This window comes from Trachinotus anak, unplaced genomic scaffold (genome assembly GCF_046630095.1).
Source record: "Trachinotus anak isolate AG129_WGS33_773 ecotype Australia unplaced genomic scaffold, CSIRO_AGI_Tana_v1 ptg000005l, whole genome shotgun sequence".
Classification (NCBI taxonomy): Eukaryota; Metazoa; Chordata; class Actinopteri; order Carangiformes; family Carangidae; genus Trachinotus; species Trachinotus anak.
In genome coordinates, this window is record NW_027273856.1 from 7,150,751 (window position 1) to 7,164,457 (window position 13,707).

The following is a 13,707-nucleotide window of genomic DNA, read 5'->3' on the forward strand; positions in this document are numbered from 1 at the left end:
CCTTTATCAATCTCCAGCCCTGACCTCTTTTCCTTATCTTTCTCTGTTATTCTAAGTATAATTTGTCTTTCTCGCTCTTTGTTTCATGTGATGTCTTTCCTCCAGCTGATTCATTCTGAACTCTTTCCCTCTTACCAGCTTTTCTTTGTCTTTTTGTCTCTTTGTCTATTGCCATCTTCCTTTTATCTGGTCTGGTCTCCCGCTGTATCTCCCATATCTCTCTGTATCGCTTCTTCTCCCTCCCCCTCCACTCTCATTCTCAGTTTCCAAATGCCTCAGGCTCCCAGCAGTGGACTATCACACATCTAGAGGCATGGAGATACATTCCATTTCCTTGTCCACGGACAGCTGCAAACTTTTTTGGCCAGTCATGTGGATGCGCACGTGGTTCTATCCATACTACACTTGAGGGTCTACGTCAGTCTGGTATTCGAAGCTTGTGCATTTCCCGACCCACACTCCATTCCAGTCGGTGGTGGCATTACACCACAATGTTGTTTGCCAACGCTGTATAAAGATCAGTCACAAACTCTGGGCTGCATATGGACATCAGCACAGGAGTCCATGTGGACCCTCGCACATACCAAGGTGGGATGGTGGAATGATGAATTTGCCTTCAAGTAGGAATTAAGCTTCCTTGTTCCCGTTTGATCTAATTAGTTGTCTGATTGAGCATCAGTCAGTCTGTTGGACTCTCCACAGGCGGAATCATCCTCCTAGTGCCACACACAGGAGCATGTATTTGCAGGGTTACTTTTTTTTGGGGGGGGGGGGAATACATGTTTAAACATGCATGTTTTGGAACTCGTAATGCCCAAATATAAGATAAAAACCACCACGCTTAAGTCTGATTTTAAGAAGCTGTTAAAACCACAGATATGACAAATTTATCTATCTATCTAACTAGCGAGCGTCTATGTTGTGGTGATGACATTATGTGTGTAACAGGATTGGTCGGGTACATTGGCCAGTGAAGACTGATGCGTTTCTGAACACACACTTGTTTGGAATTATTTCTAACATTCATGGACAGTCATACAGCTTACGACATCAGCAATATCAACCTGACTTGTACTAATGTACAGCATCTTTGGATTATGTATCGTCCTGACTGACTGCTTTAGAAAACAAGGAGTCATGATAAGAAATAAGAGGTTTTTGGCTTTACAGGTTTGCAGCAGCTGTGACCTTGTCTGCCTGAGGAATCAAATGTGGAATGACATGGGTTTTTACAATGGTTGTGATTCATTTTTAATTTGTGACGGCTGCTGTATTGTGCAGAGAAATCTTTAGGCTAGGGAATGTGTTTGACTGTGTGTTGGGGGGCAACAGGTGTTTATGCGTGCTACTGTTTGGAGTGAAAGAATGTGTTGAGTGAGAGAGGGACTGATGTGGAACTTTATTGCAGTCAGTGGTGATGTTCATATCAAACAGCTGTGTTTCTGGCAAATGTTGGTGAATACTGATTTCCTGGCAGGGGCGTAGTTGATGTGTTAGCACCCACTGACTTGTGTTGGTTGCTAAACGTGGTCTCTTCCCTGCCTGCCTGGGGCATTTTAGTGTCCTTTTCCTGCGGCAGACTGATGCTTTGGTCCCGCTGTTGTCAGAGTGCGATGGGTGTTTAGACGAGCAAGTTATAAGGTGGTGAAATTGAAAACAGATAAAGCAGCTTCAGACTTTAGTTTGAAGCCAACCAACCACGTGGCGTCCCAGGTTACAGTACTGCAAGTTGGCAGCACTGTTGCTGCGAAAGATATAATGGAGCTTCTTTTTTCTTTTATATGTTTACATTTATTGTGTTTGTTATACAATTGTTGAATGGAAATCCATTTGGTAAATCATGTTAACTTGATTCAATTCTTCATATCCACTTTGTGTACTGATAATGCCGTCTTGGATTTGCAGTGGAATTACAGGACTGTGTGTTAAGCTTGTTCTTCTGCATCCACCCCATAATTTAAGAGAATCAGGGAGGGTGCTCGTGCATTTGTGTGAACATCACCAGCCCTAACTGTTCTGCTCTCTTCTGCCAATTTGATCAGAACCCAATTATAGTTATTCCTCAGAAATCCGTGGGAGGACAGAGGAAGCTTGAAAAATCAAGAGGCTTGAAAAAAGCATTAAAATCAAAAAGAGAAGATGGAAGCGACAAAACACGTGGAAGAGAAAATGACAAAAGATGGGTGAATAGGTAGAAGGGAAAAGATAAGGAGTGAAAAGATTCTGAAATGACAGGAGTGAGCCTCCATTGTAGATGTTTGGGAAATTTGGACATGAACATTGTCGATTGAGACAAGGAGAGTGAGCTTTCTGAAAACAACTGAGCTCATGAGCATGTACAGTTAGACCAGTTTCTAAAGTGAGCAGGAAGTCAGTGTGAAGTTGTGGCCTAGGTTTAGCTTATGCGTGCTAGCTGTAGTAGCAAAAGCAGAGAGGTTAGCTTGTGTCTGTAAGTCTCTGAATTTCAAACCTTAAATAACAAGACAAGTGAGAGGTCACATTTTCTTAATTTGTATCTTTCTGAGCCAAATGTAAAATTTTACATATGACCAATCCACATATTTGACAAAAACATGTGAATAAAAATCAAGTTGATAAACACCATTGACCCATTTGGTTCCTTTTTTAAACATTTTCAACATTTGTATTCTTATTATATTCTTATTAGCATAACAGGACTTGTTATGCTAATATTCATTTCCAGCTCTATATTTTGATCCTGGGACACTAGAGTAGCTGTGCATGATTCTCAGTTGGAAAAAAAAATACTTACACTGTATCTCATACCATCTGTTATGCAAAATCCCTCATTTGAGCAGTTCGTTTGGTGACTGAAACAGACATTAGTAGCTCAGGGCTCTTTAAGGCCCCTGTCCCCGAAACCCCACAACTTCCGGAACTCTTTTGAGCTGTAGCACCCAGTGCTTGTGAACACCGCCTCATCCTCTGAACAGTGTGGAGGTTCTGAAAGTAAACTGTAGTTTACAGTTTCCAATTGGAGGAGGTCAAGACCTTCTCCTTAAAGTATAGGAGAGAAAGAGACCCAACAATTCCCACCAAGAGCGAACACTTGGCGACAGTGGCAAGAAAAAACTTCCTTTAAGAGGCAGAAACCTCGGGCAGAACCAGACTCAGGGCAGAACCAGACCTATATTCTCAAATCCATCCATACACGTTCGAGCCTGAATCTGATCTGGAGCCGAACACTACGTCCATTACCTGCTTGTTGTGTGACACAATGGTGGATTTAGTCTTTCAATCTTAATCTGTATGTAAAATGTGGCCCCTGTTAAGAGATGCACATGTGAGAAATGTGCTAAAATGCAGACTGACCTGAAAAATGTTTGCTGTCAGAAACTGCCAAAGGTAATGTTACCGTTAAAATATTATTCTGCCATCACCAAATGACTGTTTAGTAAACCATCAGTTATTTGGACGCTGGAGTACATTAAATCCCTATAATGCTACTCAAGTGGACTGTTTTGGGAGAACGAGTTGCGGTTGGAATGGACAACCGAATAAAGAAATCCGTGACAAGCTGATGTCAGCTTGGTGCGGAAGTAGAAAAGAAAATATATATATCTACAAACATGTACCTCACATTTGTAACTTTCACAATTTTTAATATAGACATCAGACAATATAACCTTATACAGCATATATGACAGGAAATAAGGAAATAAGGAAAAATACGATAACTTACCAAATAATATTCAGTTTAAAAAAAGAGATGTCTCCAACCACTTTCTGTTTTGAATTTTATATCAATTTATTTTTGTATTCAACAAAAATCAAACAAATTTTTCTACCACAGTTCCTCTGGTATGCGGAGGTGCTGCTATTCCATCCGAGTGAATGGACTCTTGCGAGAAGGGTCAGCACAAACCTTTTGTGTGGACGGAGCACAAGGCAAGCAGAAGCAGAGGTCCATGTAATTGCCCTCCTCTCTTCTCTGACTGAGCAGTTTAATGAATGGCGGCAATCTCAGAGTGCTGTCAAAATGGTAACTAGTGCGTGGGTCACCAGCTGGCCTCAGATAAAGAGCGTGGTCAAGGTCTGGTGCTAGAAACGACTTCAACCAGATGTGACTACTCAGTGGTGACTGGTGTCCTGAACCATTAGTGTGGCCATTGTGTGGGGATAATGGGGGAACTATGTGGATGAATGAAGCACTTTATTTTACATGAGCATGTGTATGTGTCTGAGCAAGCCAGCAAGGGTTGTATAGAAGTTACAGCCACCAAAATGTCCTTTGGATTTCCAGTTACATCTCGAGAGACATGTTTGCTAATTGTCACTTATTTAAAGGGTCAGGTCTCCAATACAGTTTTTAGAGAACATTTCTTTGGTAGAAAGCAGTTCAAGTGAAAAACTTGCAAAACCTTGCAGAATTTGGTTTCTTACTTTCTTTATTTCTTCATCTGAAATCTGCTATATTTTTATGGGATAACTCAGAACCTGTTCTTGCTAGAACTCCAGAGAGAAACCTGAGAGAGGAGCTTGAGATTGTTTTTGGTTCTTAAAACCACAGATAGATCTTCTCATGGATCTCAAAACTTCAAATAAAACACCAGAAAAGTGTCAAATATGGGACCTTTAAAAGAAATAGTTTAATTGTGTGTGTTGAATTTCATGTCTGAGGGGACCGTCACTTTAAAGAGGAAGTACACCCTCAAATTCTAATAGAACCCTTCCTCTGAGCATACTTGTGAAAACGCAGCAGATCAGGGTTTGGGGTGTAGGTAAACTGTCAGACTAACACACAGTGTAGCATGGATAGTGATCTAATACTGGTAATCAGAGCTAACCAGCCTGGAACAGCTGCTGTTGTCCTTTGTCTCCACTATGAAGGCACAGAGGATGGCAGTACTTTGACAGTAACTAGATGCTCATTTACGCCCCTTTAAGAGAGCAGCTGTCAGGCTTTCCTCATGTGGGTCCGCGTATGTGTCTTTGGACTTTGGCAGAACATAGTCATAGCTGTGCTGTTTGTCGTGGTTAAGCTAAACTGGGCGGGGTTTGGGGCATGGCTGAGAGCGGTGACCGCACATTGATAGAAGCTAGACCTGCTTTTATTGTCAAAACGACATGAGAATCTCACTTTCTACAAGATCATTTTGAACAAAAAAATAAATTTTTCCTCAAAAAGCCAAAAAGAGCAAGATGCTCCAGTCACGCGTCCAGTGGGCACTGATTAAAACAGCAGACTCTGGAGCTGGAACGTGACGCAGTAGCATCCAGGGGATAGTAAGATGCATACCAGCTAACTGCAGCGTCCCTGGTTTAAAAGCTCATTCAGTCTTAGTTGCATGTCGTCCCCCTCTCCTCCCAGCCGCACACTTCCTGTGTGATTCTCTGCTGTCAAGTAAAAGGTGAAACACACAAGTACACGTTTGCCCCTGCATCACTGTGTCTGTGTTTTTGAGTGTTTGTGTGGATGTGTGGAGACGGGGAGTCGGGGGAGCCAAGGGTGGTGTCAAAGTGTCAGCACAAAGTCACTTCCCACATTTAATTGGTGTGTAATTTCCTTTTGTGCCACAAGAATATAAATTGGGCTTCATTTTTTTTTTTTTTTTTTTTGAAGATAGACAAAAATTAGTTCCTCCCTTTTTTTGCTCCAGACTGTGATGAATTGTTTATGTGTGTGGTCTGTTTCTGGAGAATGTAAGGTGCCCTGGAGGGATGAGGAGGATGGGGGGGGGGGCTGTTACACACTTCGATGGAGTATTTGTATTGCAGTGTTTTTGCTTTGACAATGAATGAGTGCATTCTTTCTCCAGAGCTTCAGCGTCTGTCTGTCTTTATCCCCCCTCCAGCCTCTTTCTTCCTCTGTCTCCTCCTCAGTAGCTGATTGATAGCCCTCCATTGATACACAGTAGATGGAAATGTCTGGAGGACAAACAGCAGTTGTCAAGCTGGAGTTCATGATCAACCTCGCTCTGAGCTTGAGCCTCAATGGGGTCTGTTGTCGCTCTTGTGCAGAGTCATCCAGGGGTCCTGACCACCCTGTTGACTTTCCCCCAATAAAAGCCATTAGCTTTATTGTCCGCCAGCTTACAAACAAGGAACCCACAGTGGCTGATTATGCGGTCACGGTATTACAAGATGGTTACAACAGAGCGGTGCTTCCTCTGCAACAGTTTGATTAGGTCATTGGGTTCATCACAAACTTCCTTGTAATTTGTTGCCTAAATCGATAGAAGAAGCAGAGACTTTTTTATGTCGTTGCTCATGAACAAAAATCAGCTCCTGGACTTTGTTCGCTTCAGCTTTGACATGTTTTCCGATACTTGTTGACTCTAACTATGGTTCTTTGATTTATTTGTAATGAATCACAACAGACTGGCATTGCATTGCATTTCTAAAAAAATTAAATAAAAAAGAGGGGATTTTTTTCACACCACTGTGGTCGGTTTCTCAGTCTGTGCCAATTTTGCCCTTGAGTCCAATGAGCTGTAGGATGAAGCTGCCAAGTTCTGGTCTTAATGCACTGCTCTGTACACTAGAGGCAATAGAGGAATCTGGCTTCTGTGCTGTTCAGCAGTTTTGTCAGTGTGGGTAGGTGCGCTGCTGCCAAATAAACGCTCTCTCTGCCTCCTGCCAGGAGTGATTTATGGCAGAATACATCCTTGCCCCGTCCACTTCATCCCCAAAGACAAATTATTTTCCAATTGAGCAGAACGTGGGCCTTGAAGACCGACTAAACATGAGGAAAGAGAGGCAGAATATTTCATTACCTCCGCCAAGGAGGTTATGTTTTCACCCGTGTCTGCTTGTTTGTTATTTTTGTTTGTTTTTACAGCAAGATTACTAAAAAAAGTACTGAACCGATTCGCAACAAACTTGCAAGGGTCAGATTTATTTGTCACCTCCATAATATACATTATGCATAAATGAGAGTGTTATATCGTTCTGCACCAGACAGGGGTATGACAGAAACACATATTCATCTGTCTATCATTTATCATATGTGCAATGTATAAGACAGCAGCTTAGATTTGAAAGTATATTTTGAAGTACTGGTGCAATTGTGGCACACTCGTCTGTGCTGTCCGCTGATGTCAGGGGGAGGGGGAGCGTCTGAAGGGTGTGAAAAGTCCTGATGGCTTGAGGGAAGAAGCTGTCGCTTGTTCTGGCAGACGTTGCACAGATGCTCTGGAGCCTTCTTCTGGAAGGCAAAAGTGCAAAGAGGTGGTGGGAGGGGGTCAGTCATGAAGTTTGTGGCTCTTCTAATACACTGGTTTGTATATATTTTGGTTACAGTGGGGAGAGACAAGCCTATGATTTTTTTTTTTTTTTCCCACCACTCTCACTATTCTCTGCAGGAGCTTGCAGCTGTACAGTGATGCAGTGTGTTGGGATGGTTCCTTTGTAAGGATTATGGGAGGGGAGGTGTTCACTTTTCTCAGTGTTTGCAGGAAGTGGAGGCGTCGCTGGGCTGCCTTGGTGACCACTTGAGGTCATCTGTAAAGTGCACCCTCAGGAACTTTGTGTTGGTGACTCTGATGGCAGTGCTGTTTGCTGGTGCTGGTTAAAGGAGCAGTTTACTTAACATTTGCATTTTTTGACACTGCATTTCCCAGGAAGTAATCTTTGGATCTTGATGTTGAAAAAAAAAAAATCAGACATATATATGGTGTTGAGATCAGCAACTTTGCACAAATTGGTGCAGACCCAGATAATAATCCGTATCTGACGTAACCTGTGTGAGGTTGCTCTGCCTTGGTGAAGGCATGTGGTTGGCTGAGTGCCATTCTGGTTGGCTCTGGCATTTTGATGAATGTGGCAGATGTCAATCTCATTGGGCTAATAGAATTGAAATGTTCCGTTTCTATTCCCTGCCTAATTAATTTACAAGGTTGTAATTTGATGTGTACCACTCTTTTATAAAGCTATAATTATAGATTTGTGTTGTAAACAAGGCCAACTTGTAACCAGCAGGCCAAAACTATATTGTGTCTGAGGAAGAATGCAAGCCGTTAGAAGCTCGATTGCATTTTATATGTGGAGCTGCTTTTTGATCCTGGCACTGGGACATGGTGCATGTTCTATATGTGTTGACACAATATAATGCAAAGACTGGCCGACCAAGACTGCCAAATCGTGTGGTTTGTGTCTGTCAAGTTGTTCCAACATTTCAAAAGAGCTGAAACTATTAGTCCACCATTTTTAACAGCTGTTTGAATCACTTAACAAAAAGTCTTAACAAGCAACTCCCCCTGGTTTCTGGGAGGTTTTGGTGAGTGTTATAGACAATTTTCTAATATTTTTTAGACCAAAAATTTTGATCAATCAAGGAAATCATCTGCTAGACTAGATCATAATGAAAAGAATCATTAGTTGATCACTAGTTACGATAAAGCTTACTTATCGCTATTTTTTTGCTATCAACAATTCATCAAACAACTGTAAACCAAGAGGTGTCCCTCATAGTAATGAATCCACAACAAGTTTTGACAGAACTCTGCAGCTCCTTGCAGCTCTGCAGCACCTTTTAGCGTCTTTCAACTCGTTCTTTTGGTTTTGGTAACTTTCTTTGGAGCCAAGCAGGCAGCTGTTTTCAGCGAGGAGGCTCTGGCTAAAGTCACAGTGCACTACCTGCCCAACAGTAAATGAAGAAGTTAGTTAGCCAATGTATCTCTGTTGGTAACTAGCTTCATGAGTTGACACTGCTTTCAACTCGTTTTGCTTCCCTCAGGTGGATAAAATAAATGAAATAAACAGCTAAGGCTTAGGTTTTCAACTGAGTGATTAAAGCTCAAGGAGGGAGGAAGCTAAGACTGACTTGCAGAGGCAGGAGCACTAAGTGTGGTAGATCCAGTCCTTATGTCAAGGGAACAGTGCTGTTACTTTGCCTTTCTGTCTGCATGGTAAGAGCGTCAAACTTTGCACTAGTGTCTCATTAGGAGAGAGACAGCTGTGCAGAGGCGGACAGCTTGTTTCCAGAGACTCCCATTGAGTCACAGTAGAGGCCAAAGACCAATCAGGGAATACTTGTTACATTCTGCATGACTCAGGAGGCCTCACACAGCGGCTTGTTCACGAATTCAGATATGGATGCTATCTAATTTTCTTCAGCAAAGAAAGTTTTTATGACAGTTAGAGGCACAGAAAAAAAAAAAAAAAGGGGAGATCGTACACTGTCACTGCATCTGTTAGAGCTGTTATCAGCCCTGGCAAGAGGCTCTCGCTCAGGGAAATGTCCTCTGTTCTGCTGTTCTGGACTCCATAAACATCTTTGGAAGCCAAGGTCCACCGGGCTTGGAACTCCTGAGTTCGGGGCTGCTTTGAGCCAAGCACCTTGAGACTCCACTGAGTGGCTTTGATGGCAGTGTGTGTTGTGGAAATTAGTCTAGAGCTCTCGAAACTCATTTAGTATGCCCCCAGCTGTGGTGCTCTGCTTTTACTGACTTTCCGCTTTGTGTGTGTGTGTGTGTGTGGGGGGGGGGGCAAACTTTAAGACACAGTTACAGACCCTGGATGGTCTTGTAAAAATTGCTCAGGGTTTCTTTTTGAACGGTAGCTGCAGCTGAATGCCACAGGCTGTGGCCTGGCCCTGACATAACAGGGCGATATGAAAGTCTTGGGCACTGCTTTTTGCTAGAAGTGAGGTCCTGTTGCGCTAAGTGTTCTGACAGGGATGAAAACATATTTGGTAAAAGATTTGGGCCCGCAGCCATGCATCTTATTAAGAGAGCCGAGCAAGACAACACAACCGTCAGCAGATCTGACAAAGAAATCAAGCAGATATTTACCTCCTGAGCTTGTTAGCAGTCTGTCATTTTCTCAGAGGTCACCAAGACTGAAAACATTTCATGCACTTGTTTTTCAAGATGTAAGAATAACAACCACAATCACGTGCTGTCACCACACAAAAATATAGTAATACAGGCTTGCTGTCCACATTAAGATGTATCAGGAGTGTCCATGTAGCACAGAGTTTGCAGCTTGACTGTCTGAGAGCAGCCACCTTCAAGACAGTCTGTTGGCAGCTGCCTCTGGGCAGGACCCCCTGGCCCATCAGCGTCCCTCTGCCTGAAGGCAGGCCCTGGTTTTTCACTCGCTCCGTTACCTAGAACTGCAAGCCAGCCTGTCAATCATACCTCTAGGCCCCACTGTACTGCCTGACCCACTGGCGCTCTTTCCATGACAACGCAAATCCCAGCAGACCTTGCTGTCAAGAACAGGAGATGTCAGAAATATGAAAGACAAGAGTCTCCCATCCAGTGCACACTTATGGGGCTTGAGCCCTGGACGAAGATGTCTTGGCCATATGAATAATACATACCTACATATTATTTATTTATTATTTATTTTTGTGAAACATTTTAATCATATATATATATATCTGTATTCTACTTGAAATAAAGATTTCACAGCCAAATTGCCTCAAGAAAAATATGTGTGAGCTAAATTCATAATTTTGCTTGCACAAAGGAGGAACAGTGAGGAGAGCACAGCATGAGTTCCCTCTAAAATCAGAGTTAGTTGTTCATGGAGATAGTTTTTCCAAGCACCCTCAAACTAAACTCAGTATAAAAATCAGCAGTGGTGCAGATGTAGTTCCTCCATGGTTGCCCTGTGCTTGAAATATGAATGCAGGGGAGAGATGAACTGAAATCTTGACCAAACCTTGGCCACATTTATCCAGGTCTTTTCACCGACCAATCAAAGTATTGATTAAAAACCTCCCTTCAAGTCCTGTTGCCTGAAACTGCAGGTGTTTGTTCTTATAGGCCTGAAATAAAAATGTATGCCCTGACTTCATTCACAATCCAGTCCTTCTCTTCAGTTCTGCCTTTTGTCTAAATGTGTCTCTCTCCTTCACTTTCTGTCCCAGGTCATCCTGATCCTGACCAAGTACTACCACGCTGACTCCACGAAGGTGCTGGAGAGCTCTCTGTGGAGGTAGGCCAAACGTTTACTCTTGCTTGGATGTCTATATGTCACGTCTGGCCTCGGCTTCCCTCTTAACAGCGAGGTCGGTGCCAAGCTCGGTTATCTCTCCGCTGTGCTTCCTCGGGCAGACAAGGGTGATACAGGGCAACGAGCACTAGGACGGACAAAACATCAGCAGGCAGCTATGAGTGAAGTGGGGGACCGGAGAGTGGCGCTGGGAGGCCGGAGTGGGCATCTGTTTGGGCAGATAGCATATCAGCATGGCACAGGGCAGCACGGCAAGCACCGGCAATGCCAGGGAAAGGGGTCAAGTCTGGCTGGCAGGGCTTCTTCTATTTAGCAAAGCTGCTGCTCGCCAAAAACACTTCACACTGCTCCCGCGGCAGAAAAAGCAACGCGTCTGTTCCGCTCCACTTCACAACAACTGTATCTTGTAATTGTACATACATTCTCATGGAATATTAATTTCCTCTTTATTCTACATCTCCCCCGACCAGCTCCTCGGGTGCTGCTATGCAGCTGAGACTGACCTTCTCATAGACAAAAGGGGGTGGAAGAGACTTAATTACATTAAAATTCCCCAATAAAACCCCAGAAAATAGTCAAGACAGGGCTCATAACGCCGGCTAAAATTAGCTAGTCTAGAAGACATTCAGAAGAGTAAAAGGTTTCTGATGGCGGTGCTTAATTCATGCCATTTACCTCGCTGAGGACTCCATGACTTCAAAGCTTCAGCCTCTCATTATCTCACTAGCTGACTGCCTGTCTCCCTGGAGGACAAGATATGAATAATGTACATATTTTTATCCTGCCCTGTTGATGTTTTAATTGTTGCAGTCTATGAATAATGCTCCAGATTTACCACTGGACAGCCTGCTTGAGAGAGGGAAAAAAAAACAAAAAAAACACAGCGAATGGTTGAATTTAATCTGAATTGAATCTAAATTGGCAGAGGCAGAAGAAGCTGCCAGGCTGCCTGTTAGCGTCACTGTCCGAAAAGAGGAAATTACCATGAAATTAGCATGTTTCCAAATGGACCATACGTCTTGGTGGGTGTCGCGTGCTGGGTTGTACCTCAGTTGCTTGTAGCTGTCAGCTTGGAGTGGTGTGGCGTGGGCAGACAACAATCCGCGGGCCTATAGGCTTTGAAGTCGACTGGGCCGCAGGATCAAATGAGGAAGATGGGGGAAGGATGAATGGGTTTTGGCGTCTTGCCCTGTCAGGTGGCGTAGATCAAGATGCTAGATTTCACACGGGGGGGAAAGTTAACAGCACCGAGAAAGTTTTTCAGGGCAGCTGAGTAAATGAACTGAGAATCTTTTTGATCAGCAGTGCTCTACAGAGGCTCGTCTTGTGTCAGTAAACAAAGCACACAGTCGGCGTCTTCACAGTTGAGCACCTATAACTCAGGGGCTCAGGTGAATTCAACCCACAACACTGGATATCAGCCAGTGTCACTCACTTCTGCTGTTGTCACTGGAGGGCACTGGTAAATGGCCCATTTTAGTATGTGTTTCCAAAGTTTAAAGCTTCAGTAGGCAACCTTTTGTTTTTTGTCTTATCTGCTGATTCTGTCACTATAGTCTGACAGTTGTACATGAAGCAGGTCATTTCGGCTCCTCTGGCTCCACCCACTGCTTGTAAAGCGATTTGCAAAAATCCACAACTCCCGGTTCAATACCACCCAGGGGGAGCATTGGCTGACTGTCAATCACAGCTCGTGCACGCACTAGAGAAAGGTTTAGCCCCCCCACCCCCTTGTGCACGCTGCCAGATGGGCCTACTACGCTTGTACCCGTCCGTCGGTGTGTAGAAGCAGCTGAGGGGATGTGCTCTTCCTCTGAGGCCTGTGTCTCGGTCTCAAAACTCTGCCAACAGGTAAAAATGTCACATTTATCAAAGTGCCAGTGAGTAAAACGCTGCAGTCAATACTAACTGTTACTTATCGGTAACCTCGGCTCTGTAGACAAGCTGTGCTGTCACAAACATTTCAACCTTACTTTCATCCCAAAGTTGACTATTGCTAAATAAACAGAAACGCTGAGTCTTACCTAAAGTATAAAGTCAATATCTAACGTTATCTGAGAGTATAATAGGCTAGTTCTTACTTTGTGTTTTCCATACTTTCTCGTGCACCCGAGCTAAGATGCAAGCACGCCCTGTGGCTCCTCTGTAGTCGGGAGACAGTTTTGGAGCTTGGTGGAAAGTGTGGGAGGAACCTGAACCTTGTGTCTGGTCACATTTTCTGCCTAAGTCCTGGATTTTCATAAGTCTGCCGACTGCTGCTTTGACCAAGGCTTATTTCAGGGCACTATCTGGTGTAAAGTTGCCAACTCGCACCTTCTAATTGCAACCAGAACCAGACTTTGTGCCATATCTGTAATTCCTACTGTGCTGTGGAAAGTTTTTTCTGTCCTTAGGCTTTGGCATCAGTGCTTGGTCTTATTATTGCTGCCTGTTATTCCAGCTTGTCTGTCCTTCAGTATGTTATGGCTGGCTCAAGGTCTCGTGCTATAACACGGCTGAAGAAAGAGCTCCAAACCCCCCCCCCCCCCCCCCCCCCCCCCCCCGACTCACCTTATGAGAACAGCTCTCTTTGTGAAAGAAGAGGAGTGAGAATTCAGTGGCAACTCAGGTAATACCTGCAGAGCCTCTCTTCTGATTGGCTGACTGTATTGGGTGTGATTGTAAAAAAGATATAGCAGATTTCAGTTGAACTCTCAGAGAAACCAAATCCTGTGACGTTGGATGGTGGGTCCAGGGCTTGGAGCATGGCTGAGAGCAGCGACTGCTTTGTTGTGACATCAC

The 13,707-nt window shown here is 43.8% G+C and overlaps 1 protein-coding gene across 8 annotated transcripts in view; it reads left to right on the forward strand.

The window, feature by feature from the left end:
* Positions 1-13,707, forward strand: part of sorcs2 (sortilin-related VPS10 domain containing receptor 2) — a 276,342-nt gene that overhangs the window by 76,540 nt on the left and 186,095 nt on the right. For all 8 annotated transcript variants that reach the window (XM_071478096.1, XM_071478090.1, XM_071478091.1 and 5 more), the window contains exon 2: positions 10,841-10,908. In XM_071478096.1, coding sequence (XP_071334197.1) covers positions 10,841-10,908 — 68 coding nt within the window. The remainder of the gene's footprint in view (positions 1-10,840; positions 10,909-13,707) is intronic.